The 24,899-nt window shown below is 35.3% G+C and overlaps 2 protein-coding genes across 6 annotated transcripts in view; one reads left to right on the plus strand and one right to left on the minus strand.

Annotated features, from left to right (window-relative positions):
• The window catches only part of LOC103316355 (myelin regulatory factor), a 299,437-nt gene extending 283,635 nt beyond the window's left edge, over nucleotides 1-15,802 (plus strand). For 3 of the 5 annotated variants that reach the window (XM_031922450.2, XM_031922449.1, XM_031922451.2), the window contains one exon: nucleotides 15,467-15,802. In XM_031922450.2, the coding sequence (XP_031778310.1) occupies nucleotides 15,467-15,572 (106 nt within the window). In that variant the 3' untranslated portion in view covers nucleotides 15,573-15,802. Of the gene's footprint in view, nucleotides 1-2,920; nucleotides 3,522-15,466 lie in introns of those variants that run through there. The other 2 variants (XR_004345181.1, XM_032601471.1) reach the window with 2 other exon arrangements.
• The window catches only part of LOC100114775 (transmembrane protein KIAA1109), a 504,143-nt gene that overhangs the window by 57,092 nt on the left and 422,152 nt on the right, over nucleotides 1-24,899 (minus strand). The gene's annotated exons all lie outside the window — the stretch shown is intronic.

Consider the following 24,899-nt stretch of genomic DNA (forward strand, 5'->3'; position numbering starts at 1 on the left):
AATTTATTTTCTTTTTTTACAATCGTTAAAAATTTTTGATACATCAATTGGATCTTTTCGTCATCTACAATTCTTGGTAGATTGCATTGATGTTGTTGTCAATGTTGCTGTTGTTGTTGCTGCCGCTGTTATTACTGCTTCTGTTGTTGCTACTGCTGCTGTTGTTGCTGCTGCTGTTTTTGGTGTTGCTGTTGTTGCTGCTGCTGCTGTTTTTGTTGTTGCTGCTGCTGTTTTTGTTGTTGCTGCTGATGTTGTTGGTGTTGCTGATGTTCTTAATGTTGCTGTTGTTGCTGCTGCTGTTTTTGTTGTTGCTGCTGCTGTTTTTGGTGTTGCTGTTGTTGTTGCTGCTGCTCATGTTGAGTGCTGCTATTTTTTACGTTTTTATCAGCAGTGCTGTCTGTCCGCTTCAGTTGTAAACGGCCCCGTCTTTCGCAAACTGGTCTCGTAGCTTTTGAAACAAATAAATAAATTTTTATTTTTTAACGTGAATTTTTTAAAGATAAACTTAATTTAATATTTAAATAATTTTTTCTTACCCAGGTCCATCCTCGATGTTCCTGCTTTTGGAGACATCTCACCAGATGCCTTTTTCTTCTGCTCATTCCCGCCCTTGTCTTCTGTAAAAAAGAATTAATATTGTTTTTTTTTTTAATAGATAAATTAATATTTTAAGAAAAAATTAATATTATTTACCATTTAATTTCCGCTTGGGAATCGGCCTAAGATCATGTATGCTTATAACCGATGACGTTCCGCTAGAACCGCTAGAACCGCTAGAACCGCTAGAACTGCTCGAACTGCTCGAACTGCTCGAACTGCTCGAACTGCTCGAACTGCTCGAACTGCTCGAACTGCTCGAACTGCTCGAACTGCTCGAACTGCTCGAACTGCTCGATCGAGACCGGTTTCCTCGGGGCTGAGATCCCAGTACTGACTGCGACGGTTCTGCTGCAGTCGGGGTTCGTCGGAACTGTGACGGTTCAGCCACCGGGGATCGTCGGGACTGTGACGGTTCAGCCACCGGGGATCGTCGGGACTGTGACGGTTCAGCCACCGGGGATCGTCGGCGCTGCGAAGGTTCTGCTGCAGCTGAGGATCGTCGAAGCTGCGAAGGTTCAGCCACAGGGGATCGTCGAGACTGCGACGGTTCTGCCGCCTCCGGGTATCGTCGGCGCTGCGAAGGTTCTGCCGCAGCCGAGGATCGTCGAGGATTGACATCGTCAACTGTCGACGAACGGCCAGGATGCCGTGAGCTCGCCTTAGCGTTCTCCGCTGAAGAGCTTTGCGATTTGCTGTATAACTTCTGCAAATCAGCATTGGACGGCAGTAGCGGCACTGTAACGCAGAGAAAAAATCAAATTAAAAACAGAAATGAACAGTTTTTTGCGCATTAATATACAAAAAAAAATTATACTAACTCTCCTGGAAAAGTTCTCCGATTGGTTGAGTTCCTCTTTCCATCACCTTCTTGAAAAATCCTCTGATTTGTGAAAATTTTTCCTCCTTCTAAGACCCTTCCTATAGGCTTGTGATTGAATCTCTGCGCGCAGACTCCGTAATGGCTTGTGTACACATTTTTAGACTCAAGCGCGCAGGTGTACAATTTTTTTCGCTCCATCTACTTATCAGTTCGGCCAAACGCATTTTCTTTATCATCCCGTATACCTTTGAGAAAATTTCTAGACGCCGGACTTCGTAATGCCTTGTGTACATAAAAAACAAGGTCCAAGCCATTAAGGTGTTCATAAGGCCCATTAGATCGTGTACATCTCCTCGCTGTAGGCCATTTTCGATTTTACATCCATCCGAGCGAGAAAAAAGGCCCTATCAGATCGTGTGTATCTCTGAAAAAAAGGCTGCCCCTTCCACTAAAGAAAAAGTAGCCAATAGCTTTTCTTTGTAGGCGGTGAAAAATCTACAAATTCAGACTTGTATAGGGAAGGGAATTGCGAGTGGTGGGAAACCATCCCACCTTTTCATCTCGGGTACTAGAACACGTAAGAGAACGCTATAGGCATTCCAAAACATAAGGGAGAGTGGGGAGAACTATTCTCTCTCTTTCATCGGGTACTAAAACACTCTGAGAGGAGAGGGAATGTTTTAGTATGCGTGAGAGAGGGAAACTATCCCACTCCTTCATCGGGTACCAAAACAGTTTGAGAGGAGAGGGGGTGTTTTGGTATGCCTATGTTTTGGTATGCCTATAGCCTACCTACTTGTATATAAATGATTTGGTTGCATATTATTGCAAAGTATAATGTCATTAATATTTCATTATAGTAAAAAATTACGTAAAAATTTGTTTACAGTTAGAATTATGAAAACATTGTTCTTATTTTAATTTTTATTATTATTATTAATCATTTTTCAATGCAATAATGATTGTTATTTATGATTGTTATAATCTGCTATATATCATCTATTTACAATTAAATCAATGTATATAATGCATAAATTATAATTTAATAAAAGTACCTTGTTCGATATTTGTTTGAGAAGTCGATTCTGTGATGCAGTAATCATATATCATTTAGTTAAAGATTTACATTTGTATTTTTTATAATTATGAGGCATGGTGTTACGTTTAATGCAAGCAAGATTAAAGTTTTATCAAGGGGCGCGGTAGCACTTCGATGGCAAGTATACGTTTTATACACTGTACCGTCGGGAGCGCGCCGCGACCTATTATACTTTAAATTTGCTAAATAATCTATTTACGTTTTACGAATTCTGTATATATTTTATTCGAGCTCCTATTGAAGTTTATGAGTATACAATTTCAAACATTTTCATAAGATCTTTCTAATTACCATATTATTTTGTTAAGAAAATTGCTCGTTTGAAAAATAATTAAGTTTGAAAATTAATTTTGCGAAAAAAATTAATTTTTCGCCACTCTGATTCTTTTTGTTTCTTTCAGTCAGTCATAGCTATAGATATACATACGATTCTTTGATGATTACAGAGGCTACTTAATAGATATTACAAATATGATAGAATTTGAATCATGTGTCCTGTTGACTCATCTGTTGTATTATAGACGTAAAGAAGGTTGATTGCTGTACACCCAACGGTCATAATTTTGAATGTAAAAACGGCCGCGCCATGTCTTATCAGGTTAGGTTAATTAATCAGCTAATGTAAGTTTTTTTCTCATTTCACGGCTTGCAGCCGTTTCTTAATCGCTGCAGGGGCGAATAAGCATATGTTATGCAGTTACATGAAATTTTCGGAGCCGATGCTTAGTAGTCGACACTGGCAGGAAACCGTCTGTAGTTCCAAATTATACATGTTCCAGGAAGATAATTATTTAGTGCAAGCCCAGCTGAACAGTAATATTCCAGTCAGAATTCAGCAGATATAGATAAAAAAAGTCTTACTTATATACTAATTCAGACGCCAGCTACCTTTCTGTGTTTTTTAATTGTCTTCTGGATTTTTCAACTCGATTTGGTTCTATTTATAGCGCTTATTGAAAATAACGGCGAATTCATGGTTTTTTAAAAATATCTCAAAAACTACTGCACCTACAAAAAAAATCATCATGAAGTTGCTTGAAATAATAAAATGCATAAATTATCATTTGACGTATTTTCGCGTAGAAGCAATTTTTGGAAATATGTAACTCCTAGCATCATGCTCCTAAAATTTTTAAACTGGATATTGTTGTAATCGAGCAGCATATTTCAAATAATTTGGTTTTCCAGCTGTCAAATACTTTTTTGTTTATTATTAACAATAATAATGGTCAAAATGTGTTTTTTCAACATTAACTCAAAAACTACTGCTCTTATTACGAAAAAAGTTGTTAAAACTTGTTGAAGACAAAGTGCATAAAGTATTATCTAAACCATTTTAGTGCTGGTGTAGTAGATTTTGCAAAAATCATACCTAAACTTTTAACTATGCTATGCTGTAATTCAAATTGAATGTTTTTTTAAACATTTCTTTATAAGTTTATTTAAAACTCATTAAAAGCTTATAAAATCAGTATAAAATAATACCTTTTATAAGGTAAAATCTTGGCAAATATAAGTTTTGTACCTATCCTCACCATTCTGTATCTTAGTATTCTGATTATGATTTCTCCTCTAAAAAGTTATGCAATCCCCAAAGAAATTGTCTAATGTTTATAGCTTACAAAAGTGTTTCTGTATTTTTATCAATATACGCTAATGAATGTAGTGAAATCAGTTTTAAAAATGTCAAGTGTTAAAAATCAGCACACTGACAAAAATTATTACTTACTACAAGAAGAATCAATCTCACTATAACTTCAAGGTGAAAATCTGCTTTGTGTTTCATGATCCTCTCACATCTAATCTGAACGTGCTAAAACTAATCCATAACATCTTGTGCAAAAAAATGACCAAAATCATAAATATAAAAAATCAAGTAAATTACTCCTAAGTATCGATAAGAATTATTTTAACTCAAAGCGGATTTTCATCTTATATAAAAAATAAGATAGTTGTACTTTTTAAAATTATTCTTCTAATGCTCACTTGCCACTGGCATTATTACTTTTAAAGTGTGAATCTGTTAGATAATATTAATTAAAATTACAATATTTTTTATTATAATCTAAGGAGATTTACTATCAGGATGTTGTCGCAAAAATCTTTAAATATACCGTCGCTCTGTACGAAGACTAGCACAGTTCAAATTTTCAAACGAAAACTAGCACATCTCACGATTTGCCGCAAAGACTAGCACAACTCGCGACTTATATTACTTAAAATGTGAGTATTTTACGTTTTTATTGGATTATTGGGTTAGTTACACTCTAAACCTAAAGTTAAAAATCTGGAAATGAAAAGATTAAAGTCTACATTTTAAACTTTATGAATAAAAAAGTGATTGATATCCTCAAAATGATAGCATTACAATCAAGTGTAAATCTGTAGACTTGATTTGGATGAAGATTAAAATCAATCAATAGTTCTAATATTTATTAAAATCAATCAATTAATTCTCTGTGAGGATACCATTTACTTTTAAATACTTATAAAGTTTAAAATGTAGGTTTTAATCTTTTCACTTACTGATATTCAAGTTTAGGTTTAGAGTATAAGTTCATGAAAACCTTGGACAAAGACAGACAAACCTCAAAGTTTTAAAAAGTTTCGAAAATTTCTAAAAATGTGAACAATTTAAAAAAATGCTTGTAAAAAATTATTGTATTTATGAAAACAATTTTAAATTCGGTAAAAAGTTGTGAATTGTGAATGTTTAAAAATGTTTATTTGGGACATTTACGCAAAAATCGGGAAATTTGTATAGAAATTCGTTGTTTAAAGTTGGAGTTGTGATAGTTTTCGCGGCAAATGCGCGAGTTGTGCTAGTCTTCGCGGGAAATTTTGAGTTGTGCTAGTCTATTGTGCGTCAAAAGCGTTGTGCTACTTATGACGGGAAATTTGAACAGTGCTACTCTTCGTAGGGAGCGACGATACCATGTTTGTTACAAAGAAAAAATCTCAAAGCTAAATTTAATAATTTGAAAAAATTGTAAGCAGTTTTAGAATCTTGATATTATTTTATTTTCTTGATACACCGTGTAAAAAAGAACCATTTAAGTTACACGTATAGGAATGTACTATTTTACATTGATAATTTTGCTTTAAAATCTGTTTCGATTGAAAAGGCGATAAATTTCCATATCTATGTGGGTATTGATCGTTAAGTAATCAATAAGTTGTTTTTAGAAAGTCTGCTTGACTTACTCTATACACATCATAGACGATAAGACAATGAGCCGGCAAGTGAGCATTAAAAGAATAATTTTAAAAAGTACAACTATCTTATTTTTTATATAAGATGAAAATCCGCTTTGAGTTAAAATAATTCTTATCGATACTTAGGAGTAATTTACTTGATTTTTTATATTTATGATTTTGGTCATTTTTTTGCACAAGATGATTTGGATTTTTTTTAGCACGTTCAGATTAAATGTGAGAGAATCATGAAACACAAAGCAGATTTTCACCTTGAAGTTATAGTGAGATTGATTCTTCTTGTAGTAAGTAATGATTTTTGTCAGTGTGCTGATTTTTAACACTTGACATTTTTAAAACTGATTTCACTACATTCATTAGCGTATATTAATAAAAATACAGAAAAACTTTTGTAAGCTATAAACATTAGACAATTTCTTTATGGATTGCATAACTTTTTAGAGGAGAAATCATAATCATAATACTGAAATACAGAATGGTGAGAATAGGTACAAAACTTATAGTTGCCAACATTTTACCTTGTAAAAGGTATTTTCATTTTAGACTTTGTGTTTCTATGCGGTAGTTGTATATGTCTGTTATACATATCTATACATATTGAACAAAAGCTAATGAGTTCAAATTATATATATATATATATATATATATATATATATATATATATATATATATATATATATATATATATATATATATATATATATCTTCCTATATTATATAGTCATTTTGGCAAGACTCCCTCCCACCACCCCCCCACCACCACCCCACCAACCCCCCCCCCCCCCCCACACCGCCCCCACCCCCCACCAAATAACATGACTGCTCTCTGCGTTATCGGGCTTGAGACCGTCATACTTTCACAACGCTATTGCGTAGTAAAATAAGGCCGCATTAACAGTCCAATTAAATACAAATTTATAACATATTATGATTAAATAGATTTAAATTGGATAATATTAAATAGAATTAAGGTTTAGGTTAAGGTAAGAAGTATCAGTTCCAAGAGAACCAGATATTGAAGATCTACCTCTAATTTTATTTAAGTTATAAGATTAAAGTTAATTATTAATAACGTGTAAATAAGTTAGGGAATAATTGAGTTCAAAGAACTCAAAGAACCATCAGAAAGTATAATCATTATAGATGATTCACTGATTGAATAAACAACAAAATGGACAAGATAAGCGAGATCAAAGACCTCGATGAATTTTCAGGTAATATGAGTAGTCAGACAGAACTAGAGAGACAGAATAAAGAGACAGTTTTCCACGTACCCGCAAATAATTTAATTTTCAGGATCACCTCACGTCTCCCAATGGCGCGCAACTCGAATTTTATAAAGTCAATCATTTTATAGATGCCTTTTGCGGCACAAAGATTTAAACATTAAGAACATTAAAAAAAATTAAAATTAATTTAAAAAAAAAATATATATAAATTCAAATGATGAATTTCAAGCGTCAGAAAACTTCAAAAACTAGCTAAAACTATTTTAAATGCCATTAATAGTAGAAGTTCAATGTTAAACAATACTTTTACTTCCAGTAACAGGTTTTCTTATACAATAAGATCGATCATTTTCAACCATCCAGAACATAATTATCAGTTCATGAAAATAAAATTTTGAAGATAAAATCACACAGAAACTACAATAGGGGGTTGGCGAGCGAAGCGAGCAGGGGGGCGGAGCCCCACTAGTATATATATATATATATATATATATATATATATATATATATATATATATATATATATATATATATATATAATTAAAATGGTGGAATGAGTGAGGGAAGTTTAGGTTAATAAATCAACTCAAAACACAATGAATTTCGCGGGAGAAAAAAGACGACTTGCTGCGGCGTAAAAACTCTCACAGAGTAGAGAGAAAAGCCGAGACAAGCCTATAGCTTTATTTTAGAAATAAGGAAATTATACAAAGAAAAGTGACTCTAGGATAGACTAAACAAATAGAGAGAAACGTAATTACAATGTACGCTTATACAAAAAAAGAGAGACTCTACTATAGACAACAACCGAGAAAGAAACGCAAGTAGCTTAATTCTATCGCCGCGAGGCACCTTTCGCACGCTGGAGAGCTCTCGGCTACGGCGCGAAATTCAAAATTCACCCTCCCGCTCTTACATAACCCGAACACATATATAAGTATTTAGTGGACACAAGAGTATAATAAACAGTTCACCAATTTAAGATTTTAACTAGTATGTAAATATTAAATATATATACGCATATATACATGGTGATGAAAGCAATATGAGTGACTTGCTGCTGTCAACCACAGCAGCGTAGCACACATTTTGTTAGAAAGTAGTGGTTGACAAAGGCAAGCCTCAATCGTACACAGGCTTATAAGATACGGGTTCTGCAATGATTTATTGTGATAATGCAAGTGCTTTTAATAAAAACGAGTGATAAGAAAGTAAAAGGATTACAAGATTTAGGAAGAGAAGATTTAGTCAGAAAAGATATAAAAGGAAGTAAGAGAAAAAATATTGAAGAGTGAGCCTTCAAAAAAATAAATATATAAACTATGATATACTTTGACTTCACGTGTTTGGTTCACGTGAGAGTAAATGTTTACTAAGTTCAGATTTAAAGTTAATGCAAAAAGTGTGGAAAAGTTTATTATTTCGAAAATTCAGTTTAGGCGTATTACATTTAATATATATAGTGAGTTTGAGTGAAAAAAGTTGGTTCGAGCAAGTATGAGAAAGCATGATGTGTACTATAAGGTTATTTCAAAAATTTAGTCTAGGCGTTGTGTAGAATATTGTATATTCAGTATATATAGTGAGTTTGAATTAAAAAAGGTGGTTTCAGCAAGTATGATGTGTAATATAAGGTTATTTCAATAATTTAGTCCAGTCATAGTGTAGAATATAGTATATTCAATATATACAGTGAGTTTGAGTGAAAAAGGTTGATTCGAGCGAATATAATGTGTAATATTTGGTGAATGAGGCTTCGCTACTAGAAAGACTTTTTTCAATTGGGTATTTAAAATTTTTAAATACTGTAAATTTATTCAAAAATTAATTTTCTACAAAATAGCCAAAGTACTTTTATGGAAAAACCTTTTTGTAAAAAATAGCTCAGAAAAAATTGAAAAAAAACACATTTTTACTCAAATCCATTAGGCGTTCACCCTGGGTATAAGACGTTTCTTCAAAACTTTGTATACAGGGCGAGTGCCTAATAATACCAATTGGCCATGTATGGTACAAGACTACATCAAGGTTCAAAACTAAACTGTGAAATCATTGTTGATCAGATATTATCACTTTATTGAAATCTCCTAACGATCAGGTCCTTGTGTGACCTTCTCTCACAAGTTGTCGCCGAGAACTGACGCTCTACTCATTAAACGATGCCGAAAACTCGGGCCCGTTAAAACAAAGACGCTTTCCCGAGGACTACCGAAGGGAATCGAAGCAGTGCGCGCGCTCCTCTATATCTATAGCTATACACACCCAGTCATGTGCCCGCGCGAACGCCTCTCGCCACTCGACTCTCTGACTCTCGACTACTAATAGGTAGAATATATTATTAATAAAGAATAAATACGCCGCACTTGCTATTATCCTTAGTAGCCCTCGGTTACGTCCGGAACAGGCCAGAAGTAGAGGAAATCTTAATCAAAGTTTTCAAAATTCCGATATAAAAGTAGTCATTTGTTCAAATTATACATAATATGGAGAATTACGGGACAGAGATAGAATATTTGATCTAAATCATTCAAGTGCTATAGGAGGACATTTAGGAGTGAATCGAACATTTAATCGTATCAGGAGTAAATATTTATGGCAAAATTTAAAAGCAGATATTAAAAGTAGAATTAAAAATTGTGAAAATTGTCAAAGAAATAAACTAAAACGGTTTAAAACAAGACAACTAAAGATCATAACAGATACCCCTTTCAAAACATTCGCTAAGGTAGCCATAGATGTAGTAGGCTCATTAAACTTAACAAAAAATCAAAATAAATACATTTTAACGATATACGATTAACTATCTAAATTTTTAATAGCCGTACCGTTATCAGACCAAACAGCGGAGTCAATTGCCGACGCAATTATTAAAATATTTTTATGTTTTTTAGCTCCCCAAAAGTAGTCTTAATAGACAGAGAAGCAAATTTTACTAGTAAACTATTAAAAGCTATTAAAAAAATATTTAAATTTTTAAAAGTCGAAACGACAGCCTTTTTGCCACAGTCTAACGGATCATTAGAAAGGGCGCATCGCCTGTTATGTGAATATTTGAAAAAGCACAAAAAAGATGAAATGCGATAAATCATAGGAATTAACACAATTTCATTACAATACAAGCGTACATAGCGCTCATAAATTCACACTACATGAACTTGTTTTCGCTTACCCTCTTAGATTGCCTTAAAGTAAACCTTTGAAAGCATCTAAACAATTGCCAACGTTTAACAATTATATAAAAAATTTAGCAAAAAATATGCAAGATATTGTTAATCTAGCACGAAAAAATCTGATACTCGCAAAAAAATAAAAAAAAATATTACGATAAATTTTGAAAAAGCGGACCAAGTTCGGCTCATTAAAGAACTGAAACCTGAAAAATTAGGAAAAAAATCAGAATCTAGGACCCTTTAAAATACTAGAGGTTGGCGAGAATAGCAATATCGTAATAAACAAAAACGGGAAGCGAATCACAGTGCATGCTAATAAATTGATTATTTATAAAAAAAAACTAATTTAATTTTCTGTTTAAGGGAAAAACAATCATGATTATCCACGGGTGAGGGTAAAAATTTTAAAAAATAAAAATTAGTAAGGGTAAAGATTAGAAATTCAAAATTTATAAACTAAGATTTTGAAATGAAAAAATTTATATAACAAAAATGTTGAATTGAAATATTGCGAAAGGTGATATTTGTAGTTAAAATATTGCAAAAGCGATATTTTTAAAAATTTTCAAATTTAGGTTATCAAAATTATACCTTTCCAATATTCTGGGAATTAAAATTTTACCTTTCGTTATAATTCAATTCTTAATTTTTGCCTTTCAAATATTTATTTTTAAAATTTTTAACCTCACCCATCATCCACATAATAATGTTTTCTGTACACCTGCACCGAAAGTAACACATTCCCTCCCGGGCGCCTAGATAGGAATGTGCATTTTCGGCGCTGGTGTGAAGAAAAATAGTATACGCACCACGGGAGAAAAATTGAACAGCCCATACCTCGTGTGAATTGTCACTCAAGCCGGAGGCAAGTTCAAGTCCAAGTTTTTTTTCTCCCCAGGCAGGTAATATACTATTAATGCAATTCTTAAAGTAAATGAAGCAGTCATTGAATATTACTGAGGATCTGCAACACCAAAGATTACGACATTTTCACTACTCGACTCTGGAGAATGCGATTTTCACACCACGCAAGTAAACTCGTCAAGTGTCGCCATAGAGCTTGTTCAAATAGCAGAATTCAGGATAGTACCGATCAATGTAAAATCAAGATTCATCGAATAATTTTTGATTGTGGAATATTTGTACACCTTATACCAATGGAAGAACAACAATATATCGAAGAAATAAGCCACGAACAATCTAAAACTATTAATAGGACAGGTAGTTTTAAGTACGACAATATTCATACTATATCAAATTTAAAAATAAAAAGAACAACGACTTAAGGCGTAAATTTCGCGGGAAGTGCAGAGGGCAAATCTTGTTCGGGCGCTTTCTACGCGGAGTTTTGGTTCTTGGAATAAAGTGTTTGTTTATGACTCAATCAAAATCACATTAATAGAAAATACAGCTGGAGTAAATTTAAATAATGACAAGTTAGTGCTAAGCTCAGGAGTAGTATGTAAATTTTCGGATGAAAAATGTATGGATATTGAAGGTGGTCATACTTTTTGTGACGATTTGCCCACGGGTAAATGTTTTAAAAATGCATATGACATTTTATTTAAGGGTATTGCTACAAAATATACTAGTAAGGAAAATAAAGAAATTGTATATGCAATTTCATCTAATGATATCACATTTCCGTTATCTATTAAGAATAAAATAATGCATTGTAATCGAGAGTTCATAAGAAATATCCAAAAGTCATTTAAAATGCCGCCAACAAAGGTCTATATCTTATATAGAATAGTAGTTATGATTAATTGTGCAAAATCTCATTTCGACGAAAGCCAAATTTTTGAATTTCGTGTTTTTAAGGTTGATTCGAATAATGCAGTGATTAGAGCAACTAGTAGGGTTTTATTATTCTAGTATAATAAAGTTCATATCATGGTACATAAAAAACCTAACCTACAATTCAGATGTATCCTTATTACCACTATCCTACTCATTCTTGGAACCTTAACTTTAATTTAATCACATTTTCCTGATATAACTGCTTGTTTCATTGATTTTGATATTTAATAAGTTATTATAGTACACACCAGTGTGAAATACGCGTGCGTGGTTCACTAGAATTGTCGTCTGCAATGTGCTATAAAACGCTACATACGCCACGGAAAAGCGTGTGATATAAGCGATTTAAGTCACGCAGTGCTATAAAATAATTTTTAAACCTAGACACAAAAAACCACGGTGCGAACTACCTAGACCCCGTCATCAGTTACTTCATACACTTCATACTGCTCTAAAATGATTTTTACTCCTAATCAAAAAACCCGGTGTAAACTACTTAGACCTTGTCAAGGGCTACCCTGTACACCTAGACACCACCCTCGAATTAATTTTACACCTGCCAAGTCACTGTATGAAATATGTAGGTGAGCATGCAGAAAACCGATGAGAAAGCAATATCCATCTGTATATAGCTGTGCGACCAATTTCACAGCCCTAACACTTATTGCGGCTAAGTTAACGGTCATTGATGAGACGGTCGCAACACCTTTAAAAGCGAGAGAGTTGTTAATTCTGAAACTACGATTTCCGGTAACGACAGTACCCAGCTCTAGTGGGAATCGGAGCAGGTAACGATTCTCATTTTGCTTGCTTGACAGCCCGAGTATATTGCCAGTCCTCAAACTGAAACAAAAAAGAAGTAATATAAGTCTAATAGACATATATTTGAAACTAAACAATTTGTAAAATGACTAGAAAAAAAAATATATATATATATATATATATACTTAGATACTTACACAGGTCATACTATATTGTTCGCGCAAAAATCCATAGATGTTTATGAAATGTACGTAAACACAAATTGTGAGAACGAAAATATACTTACCTGGTAGCATATTAAGTCTTTTATAAGTGAAATCTGTCTAATAGCATTTTTAATATAGAGAGTTTGAATTTGATATACAAAGTTTAATATCTCATTGATATTAATTTTCATTAATTGTAATGTTTTGGGCTCCGAGGAATTACGTCGTATGTCTCACTGCATGAATGTATTTAAAACTTAAAAAATGGCAGTAGTTAAAATACAAACGTTGAAATTCAAGCTCTCTAAGGAAAAAATGCATTGCGTGCGCTGTACGGTTTCGACACGCGACTGAATGCATGTCAGTGTTGATTCAGCGAAATGCTCAATAAGCAATTTGTGACGTCGAAAGCAAGCGCTACTTTTGAAGTATACATTGTTAGTAACTTTAAGTTTGTACATTTTTTAAATAATTACGTTATGAACAAAGTCTTTAAAAAGCCTTACACGTAATGACTGACCTTGTATTTTCATGCGCTCCAAACATGAGTATTTTATCTGTACAATTCCGGAAGGTGTTATGGGTAGAGATATAAATTAAGATAATGTTTATAAATAAATTTTTGTACAGCGTATCGTCAAATCGTGTGATTGTATACTAGTATGTAAATATCTATGTTATCAAGTATGTATGGGATATTGTAATAAAATAATAATACTCATTGGAAATTTTATATCTTCATTTCACATTAATACAGATTATATGAATAATAAAAATACGACAAACTACTTTCAAATATGCTGATTTGCAATATTCTGTGCCATAGTCTGCCATACTGTGCCACTCTGTGCCACACTGTGCCAAAATAGAAATACATATTATTTACTTTTGTAAAGCACGTGTATTACACTGTGCCAAAGTGTTCCATAATGTGCTATACTGTTTCACTAATCCGAATTTGAATACTTTGGCACACATTGGCGCATTTTGGCACACTTTGACACACTTTGCCACATTTTTGCACACTTTGGCACATTATGGCACACTCAATTATTTCCACTAGGGCAGTTGGGTATCAATTTCCCACAGTTTTCTATGCATGCTGCGCATCAGTGCATACAGGCCGTGTCGTGTAAGATCAGAAATCTTTGCTTCACATACAACATCAAGAGGCACGGTAGAACCATGAAGGCGAGTTTAAGAAGCAGACAAAGCCGTGGCGCCCGTGACACTATTTACTTCTATATTGGTGTTCGGATCTTTTACGATACAGAAAAATATGCTTTTCCAACGAAAGTATTTGTAAGTAAGCCGTTTTTTGTCATAATAAATGAGTGTATATATCGCACATGCTTAAAACCGTATCTTGATAATTTTTCTTCTTCAGTGTGAAAGGACCGTGAAGTTGTCTCTCCAGCTCTCAAAAGCACTTTCCCACAATTTTCTACGTGCTGCGCAGAGTAAATGTGTTTGCATTGTCTGCTTGAATTTAAGGTTATGTTTTTGAACAGCTGCTGCACTGTGAATGCATAAACTTTTTAAGTATTGGGGATCATGGGAACCATGCCCAGGGTCTTCGATGACAAGATCTAAATATAGTGCACACAGTAGATTTTTGTGTGGTATCCAAGTGCATGCGGTCGTCAATGACGCGGTAGAGATAGTGCGCCCCATAAGTTTCATTGTCTAAGTATAATAACTGATTCTAGACACCAGAAGCTATAGAGCGTATTACCTAGACCCCATTATCGGCGACCCCTTGCACCTGGATATCATACACGAGAGATATTGATATTTCCGTTAAAAAAGTTTGCTTACAGAAACATGAAATGCGGGAATAAAATTAATTCGCGAGGATAAAATGGTACTTTTTTCCGTTTGTCAGGGAATAAAGTCGCTATTATAGTTCAGTAGTAAATAAGGAATTGTAATATTATGTAGAAGATTATTTATATTTAAATGAATGTTAATTCAGAAAATAATAATTTCTACATATCTGGGTTGCTTTTATACTTTGTCGACCAAAGAAAGCAAATAGCTCAGATGGTAACGCCATGGATTATCACGCCGAAGTTCTGAGTTCAAATTACGGACACACATTTTTTTTTTCGGTTTGTTTGAGATATTATGTTTACTATTTTTTATAATATTACTTTGCGTATTCATCACGTGATTATTTTGCAAAATTCGCGCAAGAAGTCAATCGAAAAGCTCATACGATTGCTACACGATCTTTGCGCATTATTACGATGCACGATCGTTACCCGATTATTTTCAGTGGGAGGTGACTGTGGAAGTTTCAAAATTTTTAATAATAGCACAAAACTGAACGAGTTTTACGTTATTTTGTGGGGGGCTATAAATAGGAGTATCGCCAAGATAACTATATAACATCTGAAGATTATTTATTTGAAGAACTACTTTAAACTGAAAATAATAACGTTGCAAAGTTATAATAGCTTTCTGATGTATTAAATTTAGAAAAAAAAGTTTAACTGTTGAATGATTTTATGTACAAACCATATATAGACTTGTAATAAGTAAAAATTTTGATTTTGTTTCAGAATATTTGTAATGACAAGAGAGCTGGCGAATATACTGAATTTTTGCTACATTTCTACCGTGAATGTAAAGAATAAACAGATTGGTAGAGTAACCAGCTGTACGTGAAGATCCATTTAATTCAAACCTTGGAAACCTCGCTTAATGCACAATTTTTAATAATCTCTGTATAGTAACGAATTTCTATATTGAATATTATTGAGTGTGAAGAAGGGCCATCCATAGCCGTGCTTATGAAAAAAAAAACGAAGTTAGGATGTAAGATTTACCTCAAGTTAAGAAATTTTTATTCGGTTGTATTTGTTAATAAATGTGTATAGATACGCATAACATTTAAATCTACAGTCTTTTATGCGCCATATTTTTTCAAGATCGTTTTTCCTCGACTTTATACTCATGAAGTTGAACAATTGCTTTTGCAACTTGGGCCATGTATATAGTTGTTTTGAGGCAAGGTGAGATTCAGTCCCCCTCGCCCCCCCCCCCTCGACCCCTCAGCCCCACCTCAGACCCCCTCAAAATAACGTTAAATCGTTTTAAAAAATGTGTTATTTTTAACTTTTGAAGCCCCCCCTCAGTCGTACTTCATTCAACATTCTTAGTAATAATTTACACTATATTAAAATTTGATACTTGGTCAATTTTGTAAAAACCCTTGAAAACTCGTGAAAAGAAAAAAATAAAATCTATTTTACGGAAGAAATGTTCTTTAAACTTAAATCATTCAAGTTACCAAAAAACAAATCAAATTTCAAATAGTTTTAAGCGGTGAAAGAACTAAAAAGATGTCCGTCCGTCCGTCCGTCCAGGTTTTTTTGCAGTTATTTCACAAAACTTTATGTATATTATAAACAAAAAACTTTTGATTGGTAGACAAGAACATATGATAAAAATATACATTCATACCATACCAAAAAACATTTTCAAGATTTGGTCCAGGTAGATTGGAAGCTGTCAAAAAAAAAAAAAAATAGTCGTAATTAACCCATTAAAACTAGGCAAAACCTGGCAGAGATATCAAGAAACGAACTGTGCTATCCTTTGCATAACCAAAAATAAAAGTACCCGTGTTTTTTCTTTTGTCGATTACAATTGTTTGTAACAAATTATTTATATAAATAACCCAAAATATCGTAATCTTGCAAAACTGAATGCGGATATCGATTATACGGGCAAAAACATGACAAAAACCTATGTAACGTTTATTAGTCAGAGTTCAATTTATTAGTCTAAAACAGGAACAAACTTTTCACATGTAAATCATCCTTCTCATCCGTCTTAGATGTAGACCTGCGGAATACCGTAGTGTTGCATGCTACAATTGGATGAGCTTATTTTTTTTTCAAAACCTTCCGTGTCGGAAAAAATTAAAGATCACGTTTGAGTGGCAGGCTAACGATGGTACATCAATTGAAAAAAAAATTATCTTTCGAAACGAGACTTTAGGAATAGAACTTTTCATAAAAATAGATCACATTATTCTGTGTCGATAAGGCAATTGATAATGCCGAGACGGAGAGTTAGGGATCTACCTGATTTAGTTGAGGATTCTGACATTGACGAAGATCAATATGTCGATATAGCATTTGTTCCTGCTGTTCATGAAAGTTCAGATGGAGATTCGGATGTTGATCTAGAAGAAGATATAACATCTCATGATCTTCCTATAGGTTCTTACGAATTCCCAGGGAAAAGAGGAAGCCTGAAAATTCTTCAGAACACATCATGAAACAAGGAAGTATGAAAAAATGCGGGATAGGTACGTGTTCGACGAGAACTGAATGGTTCTGTACGAAATGTTGCAAACCTACTTTTAGAAAACACAAAGAAGATCACGGCAATGAGCCATAATTGGGTTCATAACTCGGAAACTTATTGAAACTTTTACTACATTGCACACGATTGTTTATCCTTATTTTACACTAACAAATTGAACTCTGACAAAAAAACGTTACATAGGTTTTTGTCGTGTTTTTGCCCGTAGAATCGATATACGCATTCAGTTTTGCAAAATTACAACATTTTGGGTTATTTGTTTAAATAATTTGTTATAAACAATTGTGATCGACAAAAGAAAAAACACGTTTTTTTTGGTTATGCAAAGGATGGCACAGTTCGTTTCTCGATATCTCTGCCAGGTTTTGCCTGGTTTTTAATGGGTTAATTAATTTTTTACTTATATTTTTGACATATCTTATGACACACACACAAATATATATATGGGACGTTTCACGTCAACCGGACCATCAGTGCACCCAAAATTTGGGTTAACCTAACAAGACGTATGAGGTCTCAAAATGATCGTCTGGTCAAGGGCTTTTGAAAAAGTTCTGGCCTTTTCAAAAATCCAATGTGGCGCATAAAATATGGAGCCTGAAACCCACGTTTTCGTAGCACATTAAACAAAAACAATAGTAAAAATGTTCTAATTTGTGAAATATCCCACCAAAAAGCATGTACAACTCATGATAGGACATATTATTGATAATGCTGACGGAATTCCAAAATCAAAAATGGCGGAATCAAAATGGTGGACATTATACCTCCACCAAACTCATTTTACCGCAACAAATGATTTTTGATCAGTTTAAAGTATCGATATGGGGGTTTTCAGGGTCACTGAATATTATTTTAACCTCGACATTTCAAAATTCGAAATGGTGTATCCAAAATGGCGGACATTATACCACCACCAAACCAATTTTACCGCAACAAATGATTTTAGATCACTTTAAAGTATCGATATGAGGGTTTTTGGGGCCACTGCACCTTATTTTAACCTCGAAATTTTAAAATCCAAAATGGCCGATCCAAAATGGCGGACATTATACAACCACCAAAACTATTTTACCGCAATGAACGATTTTAAATCAGTTTAAAGTATCGATATGGGGGTTTGTGAGGTAAATGCTTATAAATGTATTATCGGAATCAGTATTTGTGCACATGAATCTTATATTTTTCCGGTCTATTAGATTTAGAATTATCTGTCTGCGGTTTTTGCACTTACATTTTTCTATTGTTCTGTGTATATGTATATGCCTGCGTGGATGAAAAAATTTATAATTTAGCCAAATGAATCAATCTTTAATGACATTTTGTGCACTCTTATCAATTCTGGCTCCTCGTTCGTGGAGTTTTTACTGGTGATAAATGGCTTTCGCCGATATCATAAATTACTCTGTTCCTAGGTTCATTGGCATTTGAGTAATGCATGACTTTCAACGTATCATTATTTTCTGGGATAAATCCATGCCTCATTTGTATGTTTGTGACAGGTGGACAGTTTTTAAATCTCTTTGTTAGGAATTGATGAGTTTGTTCGTGGTCTTTTTTGGTTTATAAGAAAAATTTTATATTGAATGATCGCCCATTAGCCCATGAATAAAGAGCTTTAACATCTAGAATTGCTTTATTTTTTGCGGCTTGTAAGCTCGATCTTGTAGCTTCTCTCTTTACTATCGCTCCAACTCCATCGCAACTACCTTTTCCGTGTGCTGTTGCAAAACAGTGCCATTCAGCATCAACGCCAAAATCTCTCTTATGACTCATTAAACTACTCATTTGATAACGATTTTTAAAATGCTGTTTAGCACCATCAGTAGCATAAATTACCTTTTTTACTGTGGGACAAACCTTGCGAATTTCAGGTATAAGCTTTTGCTGCATTATGTATACTGCAGTGGCATCATGAGTAGTACAGTCGGACATAGATACTGTACTGAAATGCTTTAGCTTGCCTTCAGATTTATAATAAACAACAGCAGGAAAAATCGTACTTTGATCATTATTAAAATGAAATGCCTGTGCAGCATCTTGGGCTGTAAAAGCATAGTTCTCAGCAAAATCCAATTGAGCAAGAACCTCTTCATCTGAAAGATTATTTTTCTTCCCAGAAATAAACTTTGATTGTTCCTTAGCGATGAAGTGATGAGTTATCAACTTTTCTAGGCTAGAACATAAAGTTTCAATAAATTCTTGCGATGTTAGGCATTGTTTTATCAAAGTGTATCTATCGGTTGATTGTCACGTGCTGAAGATGACTTGATCAATATTGTGCTCATCCATAATGTTCTCAACGTAATTAGAAAACTTTTGAATGTCTGGACAAAATTTGCATTCATTCAAATAACAACTTGGTTTGGGATCCTCACATAGAACGAAATTCAAACAATCTTTATAATTCTTCAGAATATTGTTTGAGATTTTTTCTATATGTACTGCGTCAATCATCGCCTTGAAATTTTGGTGTATCGTACATACACATACATTGTGTGTACCAGAGGATCTTGAAAAGACACAACATTTTGGTCTCAGTTCCGCAAACTTGGTAAGCCCAATCGGATGTTCAGGAAACTGTTATTTAAATTGATTATGAAGGTTCTTAATATCAGTAAGTAATAATCTTTTCTGCACTTTTATTTTTTCACCATATAAATAAATACTGACGGTATCTTTTTTATTTGGCATAATTCTGCTGTTAAGATCAATTTCGTAAAAATCTTCAACTTTCTGAGTAGTTTCTGCAGGTAATGTTTTTCCACGTTTTGCAACAGGAGAAGCCAAAACTCCATCTGATTCTCTTAACTGTTTTGCTTTACGAGCCATTCTGTGAGACACACCAAATTGGTTCATAATTTTACATATTGCCCAGTGTTCGGGCAAAATAGTAAGAATACTGACACGTAATGGATCGTTCTCCGTCAGGGATTGGAATTTGTTTTTAAATCCAGTTAAAATATCTATAAGATCATCTTGCATAGGTGGATCCGTGTTTGAAACCGAAGGTGAGTCAGTCTCTGATTCAAAATCAACACTCATACTGACGTTTGGAGATGACAAATCATGTAGTTTGTAAAAGGATTTTCTACATGTATCAAAAATCAGTGAAGATGTTGGATAATCAGGATAGACATCTTGAAATTCTTTGGAGATCTTCCTAACAGATTTGCTGTGTCCTGTATTAATATCAAATGGATTAACGCATCTATCGATACGATATTTTTTCGCAGGAGAAGACATTGTTGTAGGATATGAGAAAGCACAACCAAAATAAAAAAAATGTTAGGAATAACAACATTACGGCTAGTACAGTTGAACAAGGAGTTGCCAATAAAGTAAGACTTACTCAACAACTGCCTTAAAAAGGATGTTGAAGAAAAAGTCGCCAATGTATCTATTAATGTACCTATTAACTATCCTAAAAAGGACTGTTGGAGAAAAAGTCGCCTATGAATAAAGCCGCTGATGGACTTGCTCACCAACTATCCTGAAAAAGACTGTTGGAGAAAAAGTCGCCGATGAAGAAAGCATTCCTTGAAGAAAATATTCCTTTCTATGGGTTGCTCAACGTGGGAAGGGGTTGGGGGTGTAGGTAAAAAAGAGTGATGAAATAATTCACTTGAAAGCAATAAATTCCTTTGCCACAAAACAGTTTTATTTGCTGAAGTCTTTGCACAAGTTGTCATTGGACACGAGCCGTGTACTTGCAGCATTAGGCTGCTGGGAGAGGGGCGAGGTACAGCGCTGGACCCGGCCTCCTTATGTGCCCTCCGCGACGCTACTTCACTTGTGGGTAATGCGCAGCCGCCTAGCGGCGCGCCGCGGTACTAGCGCCGCGGTGATAAGCGCTGCAGCGTGCGTGGCGTGTTCGGCGGGTTGCGCGTTAGCAGGGGCTTTTCGCGAGAGAGCCTGCGAGTGGGTTATGACAAATATCCGCCAGTTTATATTGGCCATATTGAATTTTGAAATTTCGAGGTTAAAATAAGATTCAGCGGCCCCAAAAACCCTCATATTGATACTTTAAAGTGATCTAAAATCGTTCATTGCGGTAAAATAGTTTTGGTGGTGGTATAATGTCCGCCATTTTGGATACACCATTGCGAATTTTGAAATGTCGAGGTTAAAATAATATTCAGTGACCCTGAAAACCCCCATACCGATACTTTAAACTGATCAAAAATCATTTGTTGCGGTAAAATGGGTTTGGTGGAGGTATAATGTCCACCATTTTGATTCCGCCATTTTTGATTTTGGAATTCCGTCAGCATTGTCAATAATATGTCCTATCATGAGTTGTACATGCTTTTTGGTGGGATATTTCACAAATTAGAACCTTTTTACTATTGTTTTTGTTGAATGTGCTATGAAAACGTGGGTTTCAGGCTCCATATTTTATGCGCCACATTGGATTTTTGAAAAGGCCAGAACTTTTTCAAAAGCCCTTGACCAGACGATCATTTTGAGACCTCAAACGTCTGGTTAGGTTAACCCAAATTTTGGGTGCACTGACGGTCCGGTTGACGTGAAACGTCCCATATATATATATATATATATGTGGGTGGTCTGTTACAATGCCGCTACCCTAAGCGGGTCTTGGGCGTTGTCGTCCAGATCGGACGGGTGGGTGCCTATCACCACTACACAGCGCGTCCTTAGGTTGCGGATAGAGGAACAGCCCCTGAGAAAGAGGTTAGCTGCGAATAAATTGAATAAGCAGCCGCAGACAGCCGATAGGAACAGGCGTGGGTGTGATGAGCCCACACTGTCGAACGCATTCATCTAGAAACACTACGCAAGCACCACAACAACAAAAACACTTCACATTATCTCTTATCTCTCAATCTATCTCTTTCATCACACATTACAAAAATGGGCAAAAATCCTGCTGCCGAGGAGGATGCGGGAGCGACGACAACTGCCCCGAAAGGGGATGTGTAGAATGATTCGTCACCTGGTCTTACGCGGTAACGATGCCAGCGAAGGCGCGCTGCCTTGCAGGGGGGCGTTAGGATGCGAGAATGAAACCGTAGTGTGTCTGACGACGAATTGACACTGTCCTCGTCAAAGTCGGAAAGCTCTCATACTTAGTTCTAGAGAGGTATGGGGGTTATCACCTCTAGAACGGTGGACTCACCTGCGATCGGAACAGGATCCGAAGCGCGCGGGTTTAACATAACATCATGGCTCAAAAAAATCAAATCCGAACCAAAAGGGACTTAAGGGTCGGAACTTGGAATGTTCGCAGTCTATACAGAGCAGGTGCGTTTAAAGAACTCGTAAAGGAAGCTGATAGGTACAATCTAGATTTGGTAGCAATACAGGAATCGCGGTGGCCAGATGGCGGAGTACTAGCATCGGGTAACTTCACGTACCTGTATGGGGCTGGGAGTGGGAGATCTCTAGGCACCGGATTTCTCGTAAGCAAAAGCATCATACATTCGGTTAAAAGTTTCAAATCCGTCAATGATAGGCTCTCGTACATCATTATCGAAGGTGAATGGTATAGATATGTATTTATTAATGTACACTGTCCTACGGAGGACAAAGAAGAAGAAGCTAAGGATCTCTATTACGAAACTTTAGAGCAGGTAATCGACCAGTTCGCGTCTTACGACACAAGAATAGTATTAGGCGATTTCAATGCTAAAATAGGTAGGGAGGAAATGTTTAGGCCTACTATAGGTAAGGAAAGCCTGCACGAAGCCAGCAATGATAACGGTATTAGGGTCATAAATTTCGCGGCGGCAAAAGATCTTATAATCAAAACTTCGTGTTTTAAACACAAGAACATACACAAGGCAACGTGGACATCGCCGGATGGGGCCACACAGAACCAAATTGATCATTTCCTCATTGAAAAAAGACGTCATACTAATGTTCTTGACGTAAGAGCTTACAGAGTGGCAGATAGCAACTCGGACCACTTCCTAGTAGTAGCCAAATTAAGAGCTAGACTAGTAGCGAATCAAAATAGTAAGCGAGCAAACAAGGTAGAAAGCTTCGATATTGAGAAACTACGAGATAGAACAGAGCGAATTAGGTACCAGATAGAAATTAATAACAGGTTTCAGGCACTTGAAGAAGCAAACACATCGCCGGAGGGGAATGACGAACCGAATAGCTTATGGGGGGACATCGAAAAAACGGTAAAAGAGGCCGCGAACAAAGTACTGGGTAAAAAGAAAAAGCCAAAGAGCAAACCATGGTTTGACGAAGAGTGCGAACTCTGGTTTGAAAGCGCAAAAAGGCTAAATTAGATAGCTTATAAAATAGAAGCGATAGGACCGTAGAAGAGTATTCTAACGTAAGGAAACAGACGAGCGCGATCTACAGAAATAAGAAGCGGGAGTATCAAAAGAATCTTATTAGGAGAATAGAAACTAACAGTAAGGAAAATAACCCCCGCGAAATGTACAGAGGGATTAACGCCATCAGAAAGGGTTTTAGGAGTAGAGCGCAATTGATGAAGGACAAAAACGGGGACCTCGTAACAAATGACAACGAATTACTGTCGCTGTGGAAAAATTATTTCGATAAATTATTAAACGTGCACGAAAATAGCGAAGAATTAGGGGACGAAATTCACACTGCTGAACCCCACGTGGAGGAACCGAGCTACCAAGAAGTAGAGGCCGCGATTAAAAAACTAAAAAACAACAATGCCGCGGGAAATGACTCTATACCAGCTGAGTTACTCAAATATGGGGGCGTCGAGCTCACTTTCAAAATCTATAAACTAGTATGTGCCATCTGGAAAAATGAAACAATACCCTAAAATTGGTAGGAATCTATCATTATACCGATTTTTAAAAAGGGGGATAAGACAGACTGCAATAACTATAGGGGTATTTCACTTTTAGCAACGTGCTACAAAGTTCTGTCAAACGTAGTACAAGCTAGACTCACTCCATTCGCGGAAGATATAGTAGGAGATTATCAGTGCAGATTTCGGCGCAACAGATCGACGAGCGATCAAATGTTTACCATAAGACAGTTGTTAGAGAAAAAGTGGGAATTTTGCGAAACCATACACCAACTATTTATAGATTTTAAAAAAGCGTACGACTCTATTAAGCGAAGCAAAATGTATCAAATTCTAGTACTTCTCGGTGTACCGAAAAAACTCGTGAGATTAATTCAAATATGTCTGAACGAAAGCACGGGAAAGGTCCGAGTAGGCGGTAATGTATCAGAACCCTTCATGATACGCGATGGTTTAAAACAAGGGGATGGGCTCTCTACGGTGCTGTTCAACTTAACGTTAGAGTATGCCGTTAGAAAAATGCAGGTTAGCCAGATGGGCGCAACGCTTAATGGAACAACGCAGATACTAGGATACGCAGATGATTTGGACATACTGGGGGATTGTAGGGAAACGGTAGCAAGAAACGCGGAAATCCTCATAAAAGCGGTGGAGTATACAGGGTTAGAAGTGACTGAATCAAAAACAAAGTATATGATTGTGGATAAGCTAGGCATCTGCAGAGGGGAGGAAGATCTCAGAGTTGGGAATTTTACTTTTGAAAACGTTAGCGAATTCAGGTATCTGGGTACGACCATAAATGATAGAAACGAGATTAATGTCGAAATAAATAAGAGACTCCATTCGGGTAATGCTTGCTTCTGCGCCGTGAGTAATTTACTTAAGTCGAG

The sequence above is a fragment of the Nasonia vitripennis genome (genome assembly GCF_009193385.2).
Source record: "Nasonia vitripennis strain AsymCx chromosome 1 unlocalized genomic scaffold, Nvit_psr_1.1 chr1_random0016, whole genome shotgun sequence".
In the NCBI taxonomy this organism is placed as follows: domain Eukaryota; kingdom Metazoa; phylum Arthropoda; class Insecta; order Hymenoptera; family Pteromalidae; genus Nasonia; species Nasonia vitripennis.